The 26265-nt window shown below is 36.9% G+C and overlaps 1 protein-coding gene across 2 annotated transcripts in view; it reads left to right on the forward strand.

Moving 5' to 3' along the window:
* Positions 1 to 25024, forward strand: part of CHSY3 (chondroitin sulfate synthase 3) — a 136861-nt gene extending 111837 nt beyond the window's left edge. For both annotated transcript variants that reach the window (XM_041486738.1, XM_041486739.1), the window contains exon 4: positions 22928 to 25024. In XM_041486738.1, coding sequence (XP_041342672.1) covers positions 22928 to 24493 — 1566 coding nt within the window. In that variant the 3' untranslated portion in view covers positions 24494 to 25024. The remainder of the gene's footprint in view (positions 1 to 22927) is intronic.
* The last annotated feature ends 1241 nt before the right edge of the window (positions 25025 to 26265 follow it).

The following is a 26265-nucleotide window of genomic DNA, read 5'->3' on the forward strand; positions in this document are numbered from 1 at the left end:
GGACAGGCAAAGTGGTCAGTTCATCACATGTTGATTCTTAATCTCCTTGCACTCTTCCTTGCTCCAGTGTGGGGTCCCTCCCACAGGAGACAACTCTCCATGAATTTCTCCACCATAAGTCCTTCCCACAGGCTGCAGGTCTTCACTAACTGCTCCAGCATGGGCTCCTCCCAGGGGCTACACTCCTTCAGACACTGGCTGTTCTGGTGTAGGTCCCCCATAGGGTCACAAGTCTTGCCAGCAAGGCTATTCCTTTGTGGGCTCCTCTCTCCTTGGCTCCACATGCCCTCCCAGGAGCCTGTTCCAGTATGGGCTTCCTATGGGATCACAGCCTCTGCTGGGCATGTCCGTGACATGGGGTCCTCCATGGGCTGCAGGAGCACAGCCTGGCTCACCATGGTCTTCCCCACAGCCTGCTGTGGAAGTGCTCTTCTGCATCATCTGGATCCCCTTCTCCTCCTTCTTCGCTCACCTTGGAGTCTGCAGGGTACCACTTATTCTCATTCCTCTCACATGTTCTCATTCCTCTCCTCTGGCTGCAGTTGTGCAGTTCTTAGACATCCCAGAGGCATTGTGACCATTGTTGATGGGCTCAGCCTTGTCTTGCAGCTGGTTGGCACTGGCTCTGTCTGACGTGGTGGGAAGCTTCTGGCATCCTTTTACAAAAAGCCACCCATGTAGTCCTCCCACTACCAAAATCATGCCACATAAAACCAATGCAGCGCAACAATCTACAGACATGCAGTTTTTCCTTGGTGATAATCTCAGTGAAAAAGATAATAATTTAACTACAATAATAGTTTAATTACAATAAACCTGTGTTCTTGGTCAGTGATGCAGTTCAGCATGTGAATCTGTCAGTTCCTCCAGAAGGATCTTCTCAGGTTGTTTCTCCTTCTGTCACTAAACACTTCAGCTGTCATAAGGTGGCTTATCCTTATCTTTCACAACAGCTCTGACATTAATTAAATGCAGCTGCTGTTTACAAATACTGGTAGCATAGTTTTTGCTTTCTTTTAGGTTTTGCTTGGTCAATTGTAAAGATGCCCTTTTTTGAGTTCAGTTCACTTCCTTTTGTGTCAGTTAAAAAGGTGCACACATTCTTGAAGGCCTTTCAGAACTGGGATTGATACACTTACTGGTTTGTGGTGATATTACTGCTTGGCTTCAGCTTTGTGCATTGTTATGTGACTAGGAATGTCAGTATTTAATTGTAGTTATTTCTCAACAATTGTTCTTGGAGAAGGATATGATTTGTGAGCGTACTAATAAGTGCTTATGACGTTTTATACTCCATTTAGCTGGAAGCAGCTTACTTGTGTAGAAAAGATAGGATTCAAAAATTAAAAAAAATAATCTGATAAAGCAGTTATACTAATCCTGGTAAGCACTTAACTCTCTAAGGAGTTAATTGTACCATTTTCCTAAATTTTATATATATTCATATAGGTAACTTTCCAACTGTGAATTGTGAACTGAATCCATTGTACTATTTCTTTACTGTTGCTGTGTTTATTTATGACTGTTAAAGCACCTGTGTAATTTAGACAGGGTTGTGTTAAAATCTTGGAATGTTCATAGCAGGACCCACTTCAGGATTTATGGCATTACTAAAAAAAGGCACATTTTCAAGGGAAAGTGCTGCCACTTTCTCTGTATTTGCAGAATTACATAGAAATCAGAATGAGTCTGTCTACGTTGGAACTGGGATTTTTACTAATATTGTAGTGTTTATATTAAAAAGTGACAAACTTTTTCAAAGACCCTGAGATAGAGTTTGTAAATATGTGAAGGCAATTGTAATGTATTTCTTGGCAAGTTTTATGCAAAGTGAAGTGGAATCAGATATTGTTTTAATGTATAAATATTAATGTGTATGTATACTATTTTATCTCATCAACAAAACTGAGTTTTACAATTAGCTGATAAAATATAGAGGCTAGTAAAGGGAACTGCAGTTGCAGTTCTCACTCTCTGCAGTTTGTTTAGTTATTTGTGACATGTCCTAGCTCTGCTGTCTTTAAAAGATGCATCACCACTTTTATAAGGAAAACCAAGGTATTTGCATTCCTCAATATAGACAGCAATTAAATATGGATGGATGGATATCTTACTAAAAAGGGAAATAAATCAGTAATTAAACTGCACAGATGGGATAGAGATAATTAAAATACATATAAAAATTGGCTTTACAAGCCATAAAAAGAAATCTGTTTTAAAAGAAAATATAACCAAGTATAAAATCAGCTTGACTTATAATTTTTTTCATAGCTCTTGAACATCTGTGCAAAGCACTTTACTAGTGTAAGTAATGATAGGTTTACTTTTATCAGCAAAGATTTCATTTACAGGAGCTGAAGGCTATAAATGCAGTATAAACACTGCTGAGCCCACAAGTCTGACTTGGATTGCTTCCACTGAAAGTTCGTTGTACAGGTGCTGCTGTTCTGTAGTGCAAGCCCCATGTCACATCCTGCCTGAAGGTCATTGGAACAGTCACCATCTGCATAAGCATACCTTCTGAAGAAAATAGTATGTAGGAATTAATTTTGTGAAAGAATTTTTTATTGCATTTCTTTTCCTTCCAAATTTTACATATATTTGTACAACAACACTATATTGACCAGTGCCTTCTCCCTTTCTTGGAATTTTTTTTGCCTTTCAGGACTTAAACTTATCCAGAGAGAATAAACCCATAATCCAGAGAAGCTGTTTTCCATTTTGTTTTCCTCAATTGTCAGATTATGGGGTTTTCTTCTACATTTTCATCATAGTTCAAATCTGTGATAATACATTGTAAGAAAAAGCCATGAAATTTGTATCTAGTGCTTGTAGTGCCTGAAGTATCCAATGCATTTTTGGATACTAAGGAACACAGCTGGTACACAAAAGGTTCCTCTCAGAATATGTCTGGCCAAAACTGAGGATAACTAAATTTTCAAGTTAACTGCTATCTGTAGTAAAATGTCTTATTTTCTTACTTTTCTAATAGAGGGAAATAAATTATGTGTTTTCCTATCTAAACCATGTAACTCTCTGATGTGAAATGAACATTAGAGTGATCCACATTTTGGCTGATGCCAGGGAATATTTTTTCTCTTAATGGGGTAAAAAACCTCGTACAACTTCAGTTTAAAGGTAATAAAAAATTAGGTAAAAAGAGAGAAGCATATATAAGCAAAATGATGAAAAAGGTATGAAAGATTTCATTATTTTAAATCTTAAGCAGGTTTTTTAAAGTTAAGCAAAATATTTAAAAATCCTTACACAATTTAATTAGTACTTGAACAGCCACTAAACTAGAAACAAACCCTGAGGTGTCTATAGTGACAAAATTTCTGGGAAATTTTGGTAAACAGAATGTCTTTGTCTTAGACTTCGGATCAGACATTTATTTGTCTTTTCCATTAGTGAGCAGAAAGAAAACCTTATTCTGTATAAGAAGCCCAAGGTTGCTCTGCTCTTTCACAGACATATGCAATTATGTAGTATAGCCTGCACTAATTGCCTTACTGTTAATTATGAGTGCATAAATCTTCATATGAAAATGCTTTATTTTCTTTGCTTATATTTCTGCTGGATTTGAACCATTAGATCTAAAATTTTCTATGCTATTAACAGATTTGTTTAAATTTTGCAAAGAATATCATTGTCCTTTGAGGAGCAAGATTAGGGGAACTGTATTGCTGATCTGAAAACAAAAATGCCTCCTAACAGACAAATTGCTTTACATTTATCCTTGGGGTAACTTTACTTATTACTTCAGTGCAGTGACTTGAGGGTGTGAAGTGGAAGGGATTGGGGAGGAGAAAAGACTCGTGCAAATGCAGATAGGAAGAGAATGACAAAGTGGGCGTTGCAACTGGCAGAGGAGCACTGGCCAGGGCTTTAAGCAGAAAGTACAGTAGGAGTGATCAGGACCTACAGGAACAGGAATGGAAGATATGTAGGGTTTAGAGCATTCACCTTCTGGAGCAGACAGTTGGAGTTTTCATTCCTACACTCCTTTCTGTTCATCCGCAACTCAAACCAAACTGAAAGGGTTTTTTCTAATTTGCCTTCATGAATTCAAAAATGAAGCATGTGCAGAGGATTTAGTATTTAACTTAATTTAATTAATACTAGCTGCCAGGAGTCAAAATGGCCCTACCTGACTATTTCTGACCCAGGCTTGGGGCCCTGTGCTTTGAACTTATAATCTTCCGGCCCTAGATTGCCATGTCCCATACCTTTGCTTTTTAACCTTATTGTAAAGTGCAAATTTGGATAAGAGCAATTATTTCTGTAGAGATGGATGTAATAATGTGTACTTGCTTTTAATTTTTGGGTTTTTGACAAGGAACAGAAGATTACATGCAGAATTTAGTAAAGAACAGAAGCACAGAAATTTCCTGCCCTTAGAAACTGGGGAAAATCAGGCTTAATTCTTTCACTGCATCAATGCTTTTGAGTTTTGATAAGAGAAAAAGTGTGTATGACGAGAGACATAATGTGTTTGTTCAACCTACTTGATATAGGTGAGAAAATTTGGTCATAGAAGCCCTCTTCAAGTCTGCAAATTAGACATGAATTAACTAATCCATTAATTAATTCACATTAATATTAATTTCCAATTAAATACAATCTAAAAAGAATTATTTGGCACTTTCATTACATAAAATCATGTAGATTATCTGAGGAAAAACTTCAGTGAGTGAGAGGGAGTGTTGACAGGATTGGAAATGTGGTAATTTATTCCAATGGTATGTTATTCTACGGGTGGTCATTTTGTTTATGGAGGATGAAAACTGAATTATATTTTATACTTTTAAAATATAATAATGTAGTATTTTTCTAAAGGATCCTGTGTTGCCTAACTTTTCAATCTTAATTTGCAAAACTTCATGAGATTCCCATGGGCCCAAGTCTTGAGCTTGTCCTAGTCCCTCTGGATGACATTCTGTCCATCAGGTGTGTGAGCCCAACTACACCACTCAGTTTGGTGTCACTTGCAGACTTGTTGAGGGTTCACTTGATCCTGATGTCTGTGTCATTGATGAAGACATTAAACAATGCTGTTCCCAGTGTGGGACACCACTTGTCACTGATCTCCATCACGACATGGAGCCATTGACCATCACCCTCTGAATGGCACCACTGATAGATGCTTTAAACTTTAAAGAACCCAGCTGACACTAAAGGGAGAAAGACCAAATCTAATTTCCAAATAAAAGGTAGCTGATTCTTCTTATTAGTTGCTGAAATTCAGGAAACAACTGATCAAATCAGGATATTCATAACAGTGATAGGAACACTAAGGTTTATATCTGTAATTTCTAGTTTTAGTGCATTTTGGCTTACTAGGAGGAAGTCACAATACATTATTCTTTCTTCCTTTTTGATAAGATTAGTGAACCTCATATATGAGTGAGGGCATTTTATTATACAGTTCTCAGAAGGCAAAGGCTACCTGGTTTTGAGGCAGATACACTTGATGCTTCAATCCATCTTCCTAATACTTGTGTCAATATCCTTTGTGACTTAACTACTGCTTACATTCTCTCATTCTACATCTGTCTTCAGTCACAATACGGGAAAAATAATTTTGTTGCCACATATTTAAATGCACTTATTTCTGTTATCATCTCTCTGAAAAGTTATTTGTAGCTTTCCCCATTTTGTTCAGTATTTTAAGCAGACGTTGTCAACCTCAGCAGCAGGTTGAGTGAGGTGATTCTCCCCCTACTCTGTCACTGTGCATCTCATTGGGTGTACTGCATCCAGCTCTGAAGTCTTCAGCAGTCCTCTGTCTTTCATGAAGACATCAACCTGCTGGAGGGAGTGCAGAGAAGGACCACAAAAATGATCTGATGACTGGAGCTCCTATTTTATGATGACAGGATGAAGGAGCTGGAGTTGTTCAGTCTGAGGAAGAGAAATCTCCAGGGAGACCTCATTTCACTTTTCAGTACATAAAAAGTACTTACAAAAGGAGGGTGAACAACTTTTTACATGGGCAGATAATGATATGATAAGGGGAAGGGTTTTAAACTAAAAGAGGAGAGATTTAGGTTAGATATTAGAAGTTCTTCACTCAGAGGCTGGTGAGGCACTAGAACAGGTTGTCCAGAGCGGCTGTGCGTGTATCATCCCTGGAAGTGTTCAGGGCCAGATTGGATGAGAATTTGAGCAACCCAGTCTATTGAAAGGTGTCCCTACCCGTGGCAGAAATTTAGAACTAGAAGGTCTTTAAGGTCCCTTCCAACCCAAACCATTGTATGATTCTATGACTGCCTAATTTTACTTTTTAGAGCATGTGGTATGTATAGTTGTAACAGTGGCAACAATTCTCTGTAGGCACACATCCAAGCAGATGTAATAAACACATTGGGTGGGTTTCAAGCAGCTCTCTCTTCCAAGTTATTTCAACCTGATCATAAACAAAAATTGTGTAAGAAAGAGTTTCTCTTAATGTATGGTGTCACCATTGTTATGCCATAGAACTATTGGCCACCTTGACAGAGTAGTTATTTGCTTAATATTCATACTATTAAAAAAAATGTAATGTTATCCTACAGAAATAGCCTCAGCTATGTATAGTTCTGTTCTCATTACTTCATGGTATTATTACATTTCATAGTAAGAGACAAGAGAAAAGTAAAATTGATTATTGCCCTTTGTTTCAATTTTTACTCTTCTTTGCCTGTTCTCTTCTGTCTCATGTACTCCATTCAAAGCACAACTCAAGCCAATCAACAATTTAATAAAAACTAGAAAAACAATTTCTGAATTATTTAGGTCAATTGGATTGGTAAAATCTGAGGTCTTTAATATTTTTTCTAATTGTTTTCACTGAGAATTTTCCAAATATATAAACCCCATCTATTTTCTGTACTCCATTGTACCTCCCTATTTGTTATCTTTTAGAGTTTTTCTTTTTGCTTTGTTTGATTTGAAAATCTATAGTAAAGATAGAACTGCTTTCTATGTATTTGATTATTCTATGACAGAATACTGTGTGAAAGCAGTGACATAATGTAAAAGAAGACATAGTGCATATAAACTATGAATTCCTTAATGAGTTAAATGACCAAGCTAGACATACTTCAGTGATTTCTAAGAAAATTATTATTACTGAAGAACCAATCAGTGAATGTGCAGGTCTTTTGCTGCCTGGAAAAAAATGAGTTTCAAATCTATGGCTTAAATAGGAGAGTAATACCACTTTTTTCATAACATAAGCCTTCAAATCTCCATTAAAACCAATAACATTTTCAGCCGTGAAGACATGAGGCAGTATAAAATGGGTTTCAAATTATCACTGTCTATCTGAAAGACTTTTTCTTTTTACTAATCAACCACACTTTCCAATTCAGAAGTGCAACAATGAAGGATCTTTTTAGGGATATTTTATGATAATGGGAGGATGAAGAATCACTGTTCAGTCATAGATCTGCTGTCGCCATAGAGCATATAATTCAGTAGGCTAGGATTTTTTTATTTTAATGCAAGAGCAATTCTCAGTGATGCTATGAGAACACACTCATGTTAATTAATGTTACATTTTCATACCATCCAGTCAGAAAGCTCAGCTATGCCTGTGGAAAAGTATAATGGCAATATAATTAGGATTTGTACTAAGGAAAACATTGTAACAGACATCCTGCCATGCTTATGTTATTTTAATTGGATGTTTAGCTCAAGGGCGTTCATAATTTATCATAAACTTTAATGATAATACAATCAGCTGGAAGGAAGCCATACTTATCTCCTTGATTACACCATAAGAAATGAAATCCTAATTTTAACATCCTTGTTTTAGTATTCTTTTACTGACATGGCAAGAAGTGAAGACTTGGTTGACAAGGAGGTCATGCTGTTCAGTGTCTCAGCTGTGTAATGACTCGATGTAGTACAAGAGTAAGAAAAAATAAGTGAAAAACCAGATTAAATCTGGCCTATCATGCAGAAATCTGGCCAGGGTGCAGACTAATGAAAAGCTTTTATGTCAAGGAGATAACAAAGTATTACAGGAATTCTTACTGTACTGATATTGCCTTTTCTTTCTTTGCAAGAACTTGGACATCTTGGATGCTCTAGTTCAGTCATTAGTTCCCCAGTGGTAACTTCTGAGAAACTACTTTTATGTTGACTAGCCACCATAATCAGATTACAGTTATTCCCAAGTTTTGAAGTTGTTACTTCAAACAAACTTCAAAATTTTGTGGTTAACCTTCCTTTAAGAATGATGGAACATTTAATTAGTGGGGATAGATTAGAGAGCTTTGGTCCATATTAGGTAGATCTGCTGGCACTTCTGCTTTGTTACTTACTATGGGAGCTTAAAATGTGACTTGGCAATGCATTTAAGAGTTCTCAAGATACGTTTACCAAAGAAGAGAATAGTTAGTTTTTCATCAGTCTATGTTTTTTGTTTTGTTGTCCAAAGATGTTGAAAATCCTGTGTTAAGAATGTTAATGTGATGTGATACATTTTTTACTAAATATATTTCCCTTGGAGAAGTTACTAATTTTGCATTCTGTAGGCTTGATCTTTGTGGTGAGCTCATGCTGACACCTTTCAATGGGCTATTATGAGCTACCAAATTGCTTTTACCCTGAATCAGTAAGGATTCTCAATGCTCTTTTTCCTTATAATATAATCTTGGATATTCTTATTATCTGTATGTTTAATCCTTTTAGCTTCATGCTAAGTTATGAGCTTCAATAATTTTAAAATTCAATAATTTTGATCTCTCTTAAGTACTTTTTTGCACACATTTTCTATTTTTCCATTTTGCATCTGCTGACTTTCTATTTCTTTGTCCTAGTAAAACATATATGTCTCATTGATGTTAATTATTATTTATAAATTATTCATATTTTATTGTTACTGCATGACTGTATGTTTCCTCCATAAAATTAATATTCCTAGCACTAAAAAAATCCAGTGGAGGCTTTGCTTCCAGTACCCAGTTCAGTCATCTGCTTCTGGCTGGGAGGGATAGACCCTCTACCCAGGCAGGCAACAGCTGTGCATAGGAGGAATACAAAGCCTCACCAATGTGTGAGTGAGCAAAGAGGGGAACATAGAGGGAGCTGGCTGATACAGCTGCCAAGCTACTCTCTACGATTTTTGAAAAATCATGGCAGTCAGATGCCGTCTCTAAACTGGAGAGAGAGGGATTAGATGGGTAGACAGATCAATGGGTAAGGAATTGGTTGAGTGGTGGCATCCAAAGAGTGGTGGTGAACAGCTCAGGGTCCTGATGGAGGGACATCAGTGACAAGCAGTGTCCCTCAGGTGTTTGTGTTGAGGCCTGTGCCAATGTCTTCATCAATGACACTTACATCAGGATCAAGTGAACCCTCAGCAAATCTGCAGATGACACCAAGCTGAGTGGTGTGGTTGACACACCCAAAGATGGAATTCCATCCAGAGGGACCTGGACAAGCTCAAGACGGCTCGGTGGGAATCTCGAGTTTTAACAAGGCCAAGTTAAAATGTGTTCTAGGCCCTTCCTTCACTAGCCTTGTTACCCTATTTGTCTGCCTATCCTAGCTAATATGAAATCACACTGGTTTTCCCCCTTGGATGCTGTCTTTCAGGAGTTCTGTGCTTCAGCACGTCCATATCTTAACACCTAATCTACCCAAAAGCTTTTATAAAAACCCAGATTTTGACGACAGTTTGAATAAATATGCAGACTTCAAAGCAAATCAAATAACTTCAAGGCTCTCAGAGTTCTAAACAAAAAGTTGGTGCTCTGCTACAAGTGTTGATCTTATGAGATTGCCTTTTTTTATCCTGATATGTTCTTCCTTAGTGCCTAGATAGGCATTAAAGGCACTAGTCCTAATCTTTTTCTCTTTTTTGTCTGCCAATTTCCATCCTTTATCTCTTTTGATACCTCAGATTTTGACAGTATGTTGGATTTATTACCGGAAAACAGGAAGTGAAACAACTTGGTCTGAGCTTAAAGCAAGGAGATTAGTCAGCTATTTAAGGTATCCAAAAGGCTTCCAGGTAGCTTTAGGTCTTCAAAACTTTGCTTCCCCTATAAGCGCGTTTATATGTCCATTTTGCTAGATAGTTTTAGAAACATATATTACCTCTGTCTCACATTCTTGGCTTCATCCTTAGACCAGCACTGCTAAAAGACAGCACTGAGTTTTTATCTGATGTTGCCTGGATTAATGTAATGTAAAATGGATGCTTCAGATTTAATTCCTATTCTCTATAGGAAGGTATAATCAAGTATCATGCCTGTGCATGTTTTCCTGTTATGTCTGTTTCTTGATATTGCTTATCCTTCCTTTATTTTGAGTGGAAAAATCTATCCAAGTAAGGCCAATGGACTAAGGAATTAAAATACATAAACTAATAGAGAAATTTTGCTAATTATGAATAAATAAAGTCATCCAAGGCCAGGTGTTTTCCCACACTGTTTTTGTTGCAGATGTTTACGTATTAATGTAAACAAAATGTGTAATGTATGCAGTTAATCTGTTTGATTGATAAAGTACATAAACAGAATTCATGGTATTACTTAATGGAAGTTATGGATGCCATTTTTTATGCATTATTTCAGCATTATCTTATAGTGCCGGAATATAAATCTGTAGTCAATTTGCTGTACAAGCATTTATTGAATTTTTGTTTCAATAATTAAAATATATGAAAGCTTCTTTAAAGGGTAGACCCAGCAATTTTCTGAAGTGTATTTGCAGTGGAATGATAACTTCTTGAGCTTAAAAGAAAAAAGAAAATTGTAGTTGGTAAACAGGATCGAGGAAAATAAGCTGCATGCCTGTGCCTCAAAAGAAACAAAATTTTACATGAATAATTATGTGTTATGTTCAAATATATAGGGAGTTACAGGATTTTTTTTTTCCCAACCAGTCTCATTTTTTCTTCACCTCTTGATATTTTAAACAGTTTTTCTCATTTCAGTGCTTGAGGTAATTTTTATTAGTAATATGATTTACTCTTGGGAGTTAGAATTATTTCAGATGTGAAAAGCCTTCCTTTCAGCTCTGCCTATACTGAGGAGAAAATATCTCTAGAAATATCACACAAGTCACAGTGAAGGCAAGTGCAACATTCTGTTGTTTCTGCTCTGCAGATCTGTTCAGATGGGAGATCTGAACAAACTGTTTTGAGAAACTCGCCAAATTCCTTCCTCTTTGTTTCCAGTCTGCAGGGGATTGCAAATTCAGTCTCCTGCCATTTCCACCTGGGATCACTGCTGCTCTGGCTAGGGGTCCTTGGCCACTTTTGGGCTGATCTTCTGCTTAGTTTTAGAAAATTGGCCTTTTTCATTAACCTAGTGCTTTCTTATTATGGTTCCCTGTAGCTAAATCCCCCTGTTCCGGCTATGGGAACATTCCTGATATGGCTTAATTTCTCAGTGGGAGGAAGTGGGTGTGGGTAAGACTTATGTTGTAGTGGTGGTAAGAGCCATCAGTATTCACTTGCTGGCATAAATACAGTTTATGACAAAGTAAGCCCTACATGCAGCAGTGCCCTCCTGCCTTGTTGTCTTTACTGTTCAGAAGTATTTTGGTATCAAAGAAGAGATCTGCTGGTGCACTGCATTCTTCTGTATGTGGCAAGATATACTTCCTGATCAAGAAGTTCCTTCCAGTTTATGCGACCTTTCCAACTTCTGCATGTTCGTGTAATTTAATTGATCCTCATCACTCAGGATAGGTTGGTATCCCATCTGTTTCCTCTTGTCATGCTTTCTATTTTGACTTTTTGAAATTACTCTTTCTTACTAACTTCTATTCTCCACCTTCATGGAGAATAGAGAATACCTTTTCAGACAATGGTAGCAAACTCCTCAGGCAGTACTTTAACAGTTCTACTTTGCCCAAGAAATAAGCATTGACTGTTCTTATTTGTCTGGTAGGTGTGCATCCAGACTTGTTAGCTAAAAAGAGATACTGTATTCTCCACAAGATGATATACTGCACTATTTATGGCATTACCTGTGTGATACTAACAAATGAGCTAGCTTTTTTAATTTAATGAAAGTTCAGCTAAAGAAATTGCCATTGGTGTAATTTTGTTTAACTGGATGTGTACAATACAGTTGTTGAGACCACGTGTTTCATCTTCAGGTATGTTGTACTCAGCTTGTAAGACTCCCAGTGCATAATTTTGGGCATATATAGAACATGTAGGGGAAAAAAAAGATATGTGAATAAACGAAAAGGTATCAAATAAACACAGGAGAATTATTATTTTTTACTGTACTGTGTACATTCCACAAATATGCAGAACAGTAAGACACTCCCAAGAAAAGAGGTAAGTGAAAAACTTAACTGTAAAATAATGGTAAAAAAGGATAAATGAACAGTGAAAGTACCATCTCTTTAAGGCTGAGTTACTTAGAATAATTTTGAATCATGCTATGTGTTTGCCTCTGCACATATGCTGTATAATATAGATCATATTATACAAATTAAAAATTATGCTGAATTGTCAGTGTTTCCAGTCTCCCGAAGTTTATATATTTGTGAAAAACTTTTGGAGGAGGTCAGGTGCAGCTCCTCTAATATTGATTCTACAGTAGGCATTGCTACGACTCTGTTCCTCCTCAAATTTTATAATATAAGTTTACTAATTGATATGGAGTAAGGCTCTGAAGTAATATATGTTTAGCAGGTCACAGAGATCATCTGGTCCAGTCCCTTGGTCTTCAAGCAGGATCTGTTTTAAGAATGGAAATCAAGGTTCCATCAGGTTGCACTGGATTAACATTATTTAATAAGCTCCAAAACCTCATGTTTTTGCAAACAGAAGTGTTAGAGGGTGACAGACAGAAGTGACAGAAGGCCTATCACTGTTTATAATATAAAGTAGTTTATATTAAGTAGCTCTTTATAAATAATTGAGACATAAACTTGAAGGGAGAACTTTTTTGGTAAATGCCTTGCATAGATAAATTCTCTTAAGGATGATTCTATTTTTCCTTTTAGTATTTACTGAAAATGAAGGTCTGTTTCCAAATAACCGTGGACTTTTGGAAGGACAAGGCTGTTTGGTTTTGCTATCTTGTATCAAAATGGATTTTGTGGAAACTTAGGTAAAACTGATGGTAAAAAGCAATAAAAACAGCTTGAGAAGAATATTTATTACTTTCATTTTAGCCTCAAATTTTAGTCTCAAATGGCAGTACGTTAAAGACTCCTAAAACAATAGGAAAATTTTTTTTTGTCCCAATAATTGACTTAACAGATGGATAGTTATTCACAGCATTTCCCTTTTGTGGAATATAATGATACTGTGACTAGTAAAGTCAAATGATTGTTTTCACTTAGAATTTTTAATTTAGAGAGAAATGTGACCAACTTGTGAAAGCAGAGAAATACTGCAGTTTAACAGCACTTAGTATTTATAGCCCTGAAGCGTGGGGGTTTTTAATATGTTTTTTTTGAGAAGAATTAGAAATTAAAATGGATTTTTCTCAAATTTTTCTTCAACATTTGAATTGGTGAGTTTCTTCAAAAGTAAGGATACTTAGAACTCTGTTAGAAAATCCTTCTAAGCTCCTGACAAGTAAAGTTAGATGTATGTTTTCTGTAGTGGGTAACAGGTTTAGTAAGGCACAGGCATGCAGATTCCTCAGGAAGATTGGTTTTTCTAAGGGGAGTCATAAATACCAGGGAACCCTTTGTGTCAGACTGTTGTAGTTTGCAGGATGCTCATCTCCCAGTAGGAAGAATTATGCCTTGTAAAATATCACTGCAGTATAAGGTGTTTTCATGAGACAGGCGCCTCATACTTTTTATTGCTAGTGTTGTTACTGGGGCAGGGGCATGCAGAGGGCTGCTTTCTCTTGCTGTATGAAATTGTCCTCTCCCAGTGTTTCAAGATTACACATTCAGAGTACTTGAAGCATAAAGGCTCTAGAAACATTAATTTTGTTATATTGCACTGCAGAAGAAAATCTGTCCAATTCTTCATTCAGCAGAAGAGGTTTCCTGCGTTGAATATGGCAGGTTTCTGAGTGGAGCAGGTTACTTTCCCATGTCAGGCGATGTAACAGGAGTGCAGATGGTGTGCTGAACATCTGAGCTGGTGTCAGCTGGTATGATAGGAGTGAAGTCATCACATGAAGCAGCCTCACGCCACTACAGTTTGTTAGTTCTGTGCCTTCTATTTTGCTTGGTTAGTGTGAAAAGGGTCTGGAATGGACAAAGATTCTCAAACCTGTACAAAGAGATTGATCTCAACAAGTGAAAAACAGAAAGGATACTACTGTTTTTTTTGGTTTTTTTTTTAGGAATGGCTCTAGCCAAGTGTGAATGAAATACTGTCCCAGGCATCTTCATACTATCATAAATCAAACTACTTTCTTCTGTAATGCTGTGAAGAGTGCTGAGTATATCCATGCTGATAAGTGTTCACCACACTAGCTGTCAGTATTTGGATGTTTTCTTTAGAAGTGTGGGGTTTTTTGTAGGAGGGAAAGCTTTGGGGATAAGGTAAATGTAAACATATGAGCACTACGCAGTAGGAGTGAAAAGGACATGATCTTTGTTGGTGTAACAAAAAGGAAATTTCGCAGTAAAAATTCCGCCTGAGGTCATCCTGTAAAATGGAGTGTGTTGCTAGTTCAACAGTGATGCTACTCACAAAGTACCCAAAAAAGCAAAATTTCCAGTTTCTATATAATTTGTATATGTGGAATCAGCATTTGTGGTGTTGATGCACTTCAGAGAATAATTACGGTATTCAAATCTTTAGTCAGATACACAATGCATGAATCCATGTTTTAGAAAAGTTTATCATTAAACAAATACGCTACTTTATGTCACAACACATAGAAACAATTCAGAAGCTATGATTAGTCATCAAATCACTCTTCCATCTTTTTTTCCTTAACACAGTGGGTAGAACTTGGTATTTCTGTCTAAATATATAATCTTAAAGACTTTTTCAATTTTTTTTCTGTTGCATATATTGAAGGCTATTATTTGACAGATTTAATATTTTTGCCTCGATGGCCAAATGTGTCACACAGTGAGAAAGGGACAGATTATGAAATAAAAGTACTTACGTGCTTTGCATACATGTGTTATGTAATAGAGTTAATTGTAACTTTCACTTAATTTAATATATAACTCCATAAGCACACTAAAACAATTAATTTTTATTTTGTTAACACAAGCATGTTTTTTTTTAGTGTTATGGTTCAATAATCATTGTAAACTACCTTCAGGACTATGCTTATGTGTAAGAGGTTGGCAAAATAACTTCCTTCTTCTTTTGCTCCTTAAAGTTAATAATTAAACATTTTTCTCAACTCTGTATTAAAAAAGTGCATGTTTTGTAGGAAGAAATATTGGTAGATGCTCTGGTGCATTGCTGTGTATGAGCCTTCAGGAAGATTTAGTGTCTTGCACTGAAGATGTATTGGTATAAAATATTATGTATTACTTTTGTGGTCAAATTTTACAATGTTTTTAATATATAGTATGAATTCTGTAAATTATAAAGCATCTACATAAAAAGCTAGGGTTTTTTTATAGAGTGTACTTGATGCAGGTTATAGCTAACTGACAATAATGCAGTGTGTGTTATTTTAACAATGGAGCATTTTAGTGGCTTGATACAAATGAAGAAAGAATTAATTATTAATTATTAATTATTAATTATCTTTAAGTTTGTATCTGAATTAATAAATTCTGTATCTGTCTCATACTGTATGAGGCATGCCAGGGAAGAGTATTTGGTTGTGAGGGAGCTGAAGCACCCTTTGTGGCAGGGCAGAAACCTTGGCAAGATCCAGTTTGGAATATGGCCCTGAGGTCATGGGAGATTTGGCTTCAAGGAGGGTGGATTGCTCCTTTGCTTGACATGTGGAAGCTGGAGAACAATTACAGCATTTGGAAAAGTTTTGAGCATCAAGCTGTTACCTAAGGAAGCACACATGCGCTGCCAAGATGTTCAAAAGGACATGAAGCACATACATGCTGAGGATTGTAACCGGATGTGATAATGGCAATGCTACTGTGGTAAACCACCTTCTGTAACGAGGCAAAGAATGGCAAAACTGCAGATTGCTCTACCTGGACTGTAGGGGTATTAGTTTAATGCCATGGAGGGCATGTTCAGCTCCCAAAACTCATGGTGTAAACATGTAGCTGGTCCCGGTGCATTTGTTTGTCTCACTGTGTAACTCCCTGATAATAGAACCCGCTTTTCTCTGCTGAGCTCTCTCAGTGACTGAGTATGCAGGAGCAACCACAAGTCTGAACATCACTGAGTTACATGAAGCTTAAGCTATGCTGGGAAAATTAATTATACCTTCTCTGTGATCACTCATCCTTTATCCAGAACAGGAAATGAGTCAGATCTTTGTCATCATCAAAACTGCTGAGTCAGCCATTTCCATTTCACATCCTAGTGGAAAGATTGGCAGTGAGTAGGGGGCTGTTGTTCACTGTAACTGGAACTGTTATTACCAGCTTCTTAACCTGTCATCCCTTCCACATTACCCTGGTGCTTCTCTTCTGAAGGCTGGTTTGTTCCAAAGGGGGTTAGTGACACCAAGGCAGTCCAGACCTGAGAAGGGAGGTTGGAAGACTGTCAGCCTACCTTCCTTAAATCTGCTGACTACTAAAATGCAGCCTTTTCCACAAGTGTTTCACTTAGATAATGCCCAGGGTAATTTAAGACATTTTTCTGTTTCCTTCCATGCATGCTGCTGTCCTTGTATACCAGTGCTGTTTGTCTATTCACAAGCTAAATTAGAAGAGTCCTGACAAGTTTCTTTTGCATTGATTTGTCCCATGCATTTGATAAAAAAGCAGGTCTAGAATTGTGTGAAATTGTTTGTCATGTCTTTCCGAAATATTCTGACTGATGCAACACTAAGTTTTGTGTCCCCTTTCTGTAGAGGATTCACACTGAATTTTCATAATCCCTTCATGTCACCTTACTGTCTGGTAATATTCTCCTGTTTTCTTTGTATTTCCAATTTAAAAAGTCAGTTTTCCTAAGATACTTAGTCGCCTACCTCTTACAACCATGGGTATAGCATTATATGAGTTGTTTTATTATAATGACTTAATTTCCGCAGCTTCTTAATTTCCAAGTTCTCTGGCTCTTATGGGTTGTATTCTCTTCTCATTTAGTCATAATGTCCTCGACTGTGTGTCATGAGCAGTGTCTAAGATTTTGTGCCTGTGTCACTAGGTACAATATTGTTCCTTAGAAGCTTCTGTAATAGCTTCTCTCCAAACTGATAATTCCCCACTTGTACATAGCTTGTTATTGCTTCTCTGTTATCTAGTTGATATGCATTTCATAATTCCTGTTTTAATCCTTATCTTCTCCAGGCTCATAATATTTCTCAGAGCATCAAAACTGACCTGCTCAAATCTGTTTGTCCAGAAACTTAGATTAGCAGTAGCTCAGTATTGCATTTTATTATAGTATATATTATTGAGACCATCCTAATGTGCCTATAGTCATCTGAATTTTTTTTAAGCGCTCAACTTCCTGCTGTTCAGCAAAACAGTATCATCTCAATCACAGTGGATTTACCTATGTGCTTCATATGGATGAAATGTGTTTTGAATTCACTGACAGCAGAGAATAAATCGTCATCTTTAGCAGAGCTAGACTCTAAAGACAGAGGGAAGAAAGACCAGGAGTAATTCCTGTTCATCTTATTTCTACATTTATTAAAAGTCCAGTTTAGATAAAATGGTCAACAGTTTAGCACTCCCATGGATTTAAGAACAGCTTTAGTGAATGGAGGATTAAGTTTTATTCTTCTCTGTTAAATGTTGCTAATGCTCAAAGAAAAATCATGTTAATTTAAAAAGCACCATTTGCATTCACTCTTTTAATATGTGATACTCTTGCAATAATAAAGTTGGTAGGTTTGGGCTATTGTGTATATGCAGTAAGAACCTTCCTTTTTTATTACATCAGTAAATCACGGCGATTACAATGATTTCAGAGCTTGCAATGCACATTATTTTGTGCTTGTGTATTAGCAATTGTATTTTTCTACCACAATAATAAAACATTGTCTTTATTCTGATTTCTTTCTTATAATTTTTTTTTAATTCCTGCTTGCAGTCCAGAGTTCCTCAGAGCATGATTAGATCATTAGTATTTCTTGCCAACTTCTAGTTTCAGCTGGCATAGAAAAAGGCAAGCAGAAGTCCATGCCAACTCTTGCATTAGTTGTGCTGTAAGAACCATTCACAAGACAGCAAACTATTCAGAGAAGTCACAGGTCATGCACTGTGAAAAGATAAAATGTTGCGCCTACAGGTATTATATTGAATTGAAGACAAATGCTCCCATTCACTGCTTTCAGTGAATGTAAATTGGTTGTATCATGTCGAACTAAATGTTCATTTGGAAAAATATCGTCTCTGTGGGGTAATTGGTAGAAGAAACTGAGGTAGGGGTACAGGACAATAAGGAAATACTGTGATATATCTTCAGCTGGAGTTCCAGGTGTTCTAGACAGCAATGGTCAGAGTTTCCCACTAAGCTGTTGCTTCAGTCTTTAAAGTGATAAAAAATTCTACCATCAGCAGCTTGCTGTGCCAGTAAGATTGGTTTCTGAGTCTTGAGTGCATCCTTGTAAGTGTCATCCTTGTAAGTGTTATGTGAGAAGAGGTGGTACCATTCCAGTCAATTTTTCTTATGGCGCTCATACTCTGACTCCATTCATCTCAGGGTTGGCCCTCTTTGGATTTCTCTCTTTTGCCCTAGTTATCTGTTTATTTAATTATCCAGATGTGTTGGGTAGTCTTGGTTGGTACCTTTGAACTCACATGATGGTTGATGACAAACTCAACATGACCCAGCCATGGGCACTCCCAGCCCAGAAAGCCAGTGGGATCCTAGGCTGCATCCAAAGCAGCGTGTGCAGCAGGGCATGGGAGGGGATTTTGCCCCTCTGCTCTGCTCTGGTGAGAGCCCACCTGGAGTGGCAGTTCTGGTGCCCCCAGCACAGGAAGGACATGGACTGTTGGAGCAAGTGCAGAGGAGGACATGAAGTTGATAAGAGGTACAAAGACAGGCTGAGAAATTTGGGGCCACCTACTCTAGAGAAAAGAAAGTTGCATGGAGACCTCATAGCAGCCTTCCACTATCTGGAGGCCTACGGAGAAGCCAGAGAGCAACTCTTCAGGGATTGTATTGATGGAACAAGCAGTAATGGGTAAAAACAGAAAGAAGAAAAACCTAGGCTACAGGTTACGAAGAAATTCTTTCCTATGGGGGTGGTGAGACATGAACAGGTTGTCTAAGGGAGGTTGTGGATATCCCAACCCTGACACTGTTAAAGGTTGGTTTGGACAATACTTTGAGCAATCTGGTTTAGTGGAAAGTATCTCTGCCCATGACAGAGGTGTTGGAACTAGATGATATTTAAAGTGCCTACCAACACTTAACATTCTATAATTCTGTGTTATCAGTTTCAGATGGGACGATACTGACAAAGTGCCTGGCCACAGTCTTCAAGACATTGGTGTGCTATGGACACAACCATGTAATGAAGCTTCTGATTCACTCTAGACTTGTCCTCATGCTATTTTCTTTTCCTTTCATCACTGGCAGACCTCTGTGTGACACCTACACAGAATTGCATACTGTGTGGACTGGTACTGTTAGGACAGAGTCCTAACAGCTTACACAGTTTGACATTCTTCAGGCAGAGTTAGGATTGTGTTCCTCACATGTACTTTGCATTTATCTATACAGAATTTAATCTGGCATTTTATTACCTTGCCATTCAAAATCATGAAAACTTTTGCAGAAAGGTTTACTCTTACCATGCTGAATGATTTCAATTTAGAGTCAATAAATCTTGCTACTTCCTAAACCCACCTCCTTTGCCAGATAATTTATGACTGCATTTTTCAATTCAGACTCTCACACAAATCCATTTTCCAGGAAATTTAATCATCCCTCCCTTTGCCTTCTGGGCTTGACCATGTTGCTTAGAAATTTCAAAGCAAAGTTAGGATCAAATTGAATTGCTTTCATTTAGATGTTAATAAGTTGAATTGTAATAAGACATTTTTTCTTGCAACATTAAGAACAAATTTCTGCACCAAGATTAAAACAGGCTATCTTCAGGAAGTGTTGATGCTTTCAGTGTCATGTTTGTTCTGTTTTCTCCAAATCGGGATCTATTAAAAGTTTTCAGTAACATAACTGAAAATGGATTAGTACAGTTTTGCATATGTGTGATAGTACTGTATTACTGATTTGATTCAAATTTTTCTTCGTTGCTACTTTTAATCTGTTGATTATCAAAAGCGAAATCATTATTATAATGGAGTATATATTCTCTCCATGGTTTCAGTAGAGCATATAAAATAAACCCAGGCATCTGAAATTGGAATGTGCGAAAAATGCAGTATTTATGTCAACAGAATATTTATGTTAAATAAGTGCGGCTAATGAATCTTCTGTAAAGCTGATTTTGTAATAAGTCAAGGGTTACAGAAGAATTTGCACAGTTGGAGGACAGCATTTAGCTTTACAGCAATATGTCATTGGATAAAATCCTTTTTACTACTTTACATAAAACTTCCATGTATTTAGCTATGAAAAATCATGTACTCTAAATGTAATGTGTAAAGGTGTTAATGGTTGTAAATGGGTAAAGTTAACAGTTGTTTCATTTATACTCAAATAGCATTCTTCATTAGACAGCTTAGAAAAGAAAGTCATGCAAACCACCTGCCCTTCTTTCTTTTGTTTTCAACATTACACATTTTCTTTATTTTTCTTTAAGGGGACACTACTATGAAATTCTAGATATAAAAATCATGCCTTCAGCTTTCTGCAGAAAAAGTGGACAATGCAAAAGCACAGCATCTTGCAGAGCTCACAGCATACAATTTTAAGTAAAACAGACCAGTAAGGAAGTGCAACTTATAACTGGAGAGCTGGAAATCTAGCCAGATCAGCTGCTCTTTTTTCATCATTCAAAATGTAAATTGTAGAGCGAGAAGAGAAAATTGTTTTTCCAAAGAGCAAATGTCACCACCCAGCTCTTTCCTAAACACTGTTTTGCCTTTCAATCTCTAATGCACCTGTCCTGCCAGTGACCATCTCTAATTCTCAAGAAAGCCATATTTCAGTTTTTTCAGCACTGCTAGTTAAAACACTAACAGGCCTAATGATGTTGGTTCCTGTTCTCTGTGATTACAAGGAAATCAGCCTCATGTCCCTGGTTCATCTCATCTCATGTAACAAGTCACAACACCCACATTTCAAGACAGAACAAATGTTCTCAGAGAGCTTTAGATGGCTTCTGTGAATAAGGAGTATATGAGTCATGTAACTTTGTATAGTTTTTTCACATTCATTTTCACTTTAATATAACAGAGATGCCGGTTTTGTTAGAGGCAAATTTAACATAGCTTAAGGTAATTTTTCAGAGTGTGCCTGTTGCTTTTCTACATATAATATGACTAACCTCAAAAATTTTAATCTGAGTAATAGTAGCAGCCATGTTTGCTCAAGCAGAGGAATTTGGGGTCTGAATGAGATGGGAGGGGTAGTTCAGAAGTTCTGTATTAAAGTTCTGTTTTTGTAAATGTGACAATGTTTATGTCTTGTACATGCTAATGAATTTTACATAGCTTTTGTGGTTCTTATCTTTGTTATGAGTTATTTTACATTTATTGCCCTATTCTTAATATTGCCTTTTACTTAATATTCCAGTATCAAAACTTCTGTTCTTGAAAGAATTGTAGTAAAATGAGCTAAATGTTTTGAGTCTGATATACTGTGCAACCAGGATTTACCTCTCCTGATTTCTTCAGTACATAAAAGACAAACATCAGTACATCTCAGAATCTGATTACAGCCCAAGTTTAAAACACATTCTTGAACATTCTCTATCTAATTAGCACATTTTCCTTATGTATTAATTACAGACCAATCTGTTTGCAGATAAAAAAAAACAACCCAGCCTTTTCTCCTTTATCTGCCAGTCATGGGAAATAATTCTCCAGAGTTAGTAGCTGTTAGCAAAGAGCAGCAGGTTTTAAATATATTTATGATACCAATATTTTAGTAGTCCATATGATTTCCCATTTAAGAATAAATACTCATCACATGAATTATGAGCTAAGTTGTCTTCTAGGGAGGAAATGGAGCCAGAGATAGTTTTGTGGTTTGCTTATGGTTTAGTTGTCAGCACAGAAAGTATAAAGGCCAGATATTTTGGATCCTAGGCTTGTCAGCCACAAATGTATCTCTTCACTATATCACAATTACTAATTTGACAGAAGTAGAATGTCTTTTCTTGCTACAGAAATAAATTGGAAATCACTATCACAATCAATTACTTAATTGACATACTCTATTATATGTTACCTTACAAAATGTACATTCAAATGTTTTTATTTCAATTATTGAATTCCCTGTCAACATGAAAAAAAAGTTTTGTTAAGGCCATTCAGTTTTTGAATGTTAAGGAGCATTAACTATTTGCATATGTCAGTACAATCAGCTTTTTGCTCCACAGACACAAATACAGGGTGCTCTTTAAAAAATTGTGAATGTTGCTAACCTTCCATTAAGGATCTGTTCTAATTGGGGTTTAGATAGAAGTGATAGTCAGTGTGTCATGCATAGCACCTATGAACTCAGAAATACTACCCACAGATCTATGCCTGTGCATTTGCCTTAGTTCTGCAGCTGGTTGAAATTAAGATAAACCCAAGATAACTGACCTTCTCTTTGCTTACTGTGGACACTACTAAAACTCAGACCAAAACAATAACTATTTTCTACTGAATACTTTAAAATTCTGTGCCTAAAAATAAACATGATCTATAAGAATTGGCAGTGATACCAGTATCAATGTGAGTTCTTTTTTTGGGTAGAAGCACTTCAACCTAATGTCTCTTTCCCCCTATACCCCTCTCTTTCTCTTTCTAGATGCAGCAATTGTTCCATGAAAACTATGAACACAACCGCAAGGGTTACATTCAAGATCTTCACAACAGCAAGATTCATACAGCCATAACGCTTCATCCAAACAAAAGACCTGCCTACCAATATAGGCTGCACAATTACATACTGAGTCGCAAAATTTCCGAACTGCGCCATCGGACTATCCAGCTCCATCGAGAAAGTGTCCTGATGAGCAAGCTCAGTAACACTGAAGTAAATAAGGAAGATCAGCAACTGGGAGTGGTGCCGTCTTTCAATAATTTCCAGCCACGTGAAAGGGATGAAGTCATCGAGTGGGAGTTCCTGACAGGAAAGTTTCTTTACTCAATGGTGGAGAACCAGCCACCCCGGCAGAGCCTGAGCAGTGTCCTGCGGGCTGCACTGGATGATACTGTGATGCAGGTCATGGAAATGATAAATGAGAACTCCAGATCTAGAGGAAGGCTCATTGATTTCAAGGAAATACAGTATGGGTACCGCAGGGTAGACCCTCTGCATGGAGTAGAGTACATCCTAGATTTACTGCTTTTGTACAAAAGGCACAAAGGAAGGAAAGTTACAGTCCCAGTGAGACGCCATGCTTACCTTCAGCAATTGTTTAGCAAACCTTTCTTCAAAGAAGCAGAGGAGCTGGATGTAAAAAGCCTGTTGGAGGACACCAACGGTGACACTCAATCTTTCTCTTTCCTTTCAAATTCTTTAAAAATTTTTTCCTCGTCATTCCAAGGAACCAAAGACATTGGGAGACACAGTGACAAGAAAATACATATTCTTGTCCCTATCACGGGGAGATTTGACACTTTCTCAAGATTTATGGTTAATTTTGAGAAGACTTGTCTTATTCCCAAGCAGAACGTAAAGTTGGCAATAATTCTCTTCAGTTCTGATTCAGGCCCAGACTCTAGCAAACACATAGAGCTAATGAAAGAATACAGCATTAAGTATCCCAAGGCAGATATGACCCTGATTCCAATGTCAGGAAAGTTTTCTAGAGGTCTAGCTCTTGACATGGCCTCGTCTCATTTTGACAATGACACTTTGCTGCTGTTCTGTGATGTTGATCTGGTATTCACATCAGACTTCCTCCAGCGATGCAGAGATAACACTATTCAGGGAGAACAGGTTTACTACCCTATCATCTTCAGCCAATACGATCCAAAAGTAATATATGGAGGCAACCCTCCAGCTGACAGTAGTTTTGTTTTTACAAAAAGAACTGGATTTTGGAGGGAGTATGGATTTGGAATTACCTGTATTTACAAAAGTGACTTACTTACTGCTGGTGGATTTGATACCTCAATTCAAGGATGGGGACTTGAGGATGTAGACCTCTTTACTAAAGTGATAACATCTGGCTTGAAGGCTTTCAGAAGTCAGGAAGTAGGAGTTGTCCATATTTTTCATCCTGTTCAGTGTGACCCCAATTTAGATCCGAAACAATATAAAATGTGCTTAGGGTCCAAAGCAAGTACATTTGCCTCTACCATGCAGCTCGCTGGACTCTGGCTACAGAAACATTTGGGTGTCAGGTACAATTGGACTCTCTCCTGACACTCAGCCTATTTGGCCTTTTTAGGGGAGTTTACCTCATTGCTGTTATTTGATTTTGCTGTTGTAGTTTTAAACTCCCTCCTCGTAGTCTTCCAAAGACTGTTGACCTCAAACGGGCTGACTCTGCTGTTCACTGATGTTTCTTATGCCTACTGAACTGGTGAGGTGAATTCCTTCATATTTCCTTTATTTGAAATTCACTCTTGTCATGGAAATCATACAAGCACATGGAGCATATTCATCACAAGAGACTGTATTAGAAGAATGTTGTCTTTCAGCTTTTGGATTCAGTATCATCTTTGTTGCATTTCTCAGATTTGATGTGATACAAATATTTACTGGTGAAGGTACCACAAAAGTGCTTTACGCTTCTTCTGGGGATGGAACTCTCTAAGATAAACTTGAGTTTTATAATTTATATGAGGACTTATATGTATAAACGCTACTTTTCTTCATCTTTAGAATTTTTAAAGTAAATGAATAACTATAACTGTACCTTTATTTTTTAAAAAAAGAGTAAAGCTGAGGAGCTACTTGCAAATACAGCTGGTACTGGCTACCAAGGTCCTTAAATGTCTTATTATTAAAACAAACTCCTCATTGTTATTCAGTCAAAGTGTAAATGAACTTTATTTTCACAACAAACAGGATTTAGTCAAATGCTCATGTACATTTTGAAGATTATTTGAGCCAACATCCTTCATTTGCAGGCAAGAAGAAACTATGACTCAACATGGTAATTTATGATAAAGTACAAGCATACAGTGTTCTTACTTTGAAACACATAGTATAAGTTTCTCTTTCTCATTTTAGAATGAGTCTCTAATACATCATTTTCTTTTACATTCCTTTCATAAGGCTGTACTTCAGTGTTAAAAGTTAAAGCTCTATTTTTTGTTTTACATTTTTCATGAATATTGGTACTCAGTAGCAACTTGTTGTTAAAATTAAAGTAACTGTAGAATAGTTATTTAAGTTTCAAAATTTACTATTGCTGGTCAAAGTTCCTTGCCAATATATTTATATTAGTGGAGGTTATAAGACTGTTTTCAGATTATCTCTCCAAACAGCCTGAAGTTGCCATATTGTGGATTCATGAAGTAAAGTATTTAATACCAACAGGAGAAATAATAAAATTAATTTCTGTGTTTTAAAGAAATGTTTATATAGGGATATATATGTGTGTGTGTGTGCGTGTGTGTATATCCCTATATATATATAGAGAGAGAGAGAGAGTAATTTCAAAATATTCCACTTTTCAGTTCAGGCAGTGATTTGTTGCAATTGTTGTTATTTTTGCCAGATGGTTGGAACATTTCACGTTATACTGTGGTAAGAGCTTAGAGACATTCAGGAAACCATCAGAATTCAGCTAAACTTATTACAATGGGTACATCTAATAACCTCAGTACCCTTTATTTCAAACTATATTTCAAACTGAGCTGGGCAAGAAAAAGTGGTAAGTTTTTTAGCTGTAAATGACTGCTTCTGTGTTTCCTTTAAAAAAAAGCCAACCAAAAAACCCCCAAAACCCCCCAAAACAACTAAGTGATTGGAATTCACTGGCACATCTGTTTGTGGGAAGATATCCAGATAATTTCCTAATGTTTGAAGAGGGTATATAGGTCAGTTAATGTCTTTTATCTGTGGTTCTCTGTTCTGAACTTACCATGCAAAGAAAAAGGCAACCCTGACAAGGGATTGACTAAATTCAGAATTAAAAGACTGGCCATAGTTTATTTTGTACCCTAAAAAAGGCCATTCCCTTGCCC

The sequence above is a fragment of the Pyrgilauda ruficollis genome, unplaced genomic scaffold (assembly GCF_017590135.1).
Source record: "Pyrgilauda ruficollis isolate IOZ18807 unplaced genomic scaffold, ASM1759013v1 scaffold78, whole genome shotgun sequence".
Lineage (NCBI taxonomy): Eukaryota > Metazoa > Chordata > Aves > Passeriformes > Passeridae > Pyrgilauda > Pyrgilauda ruficollis.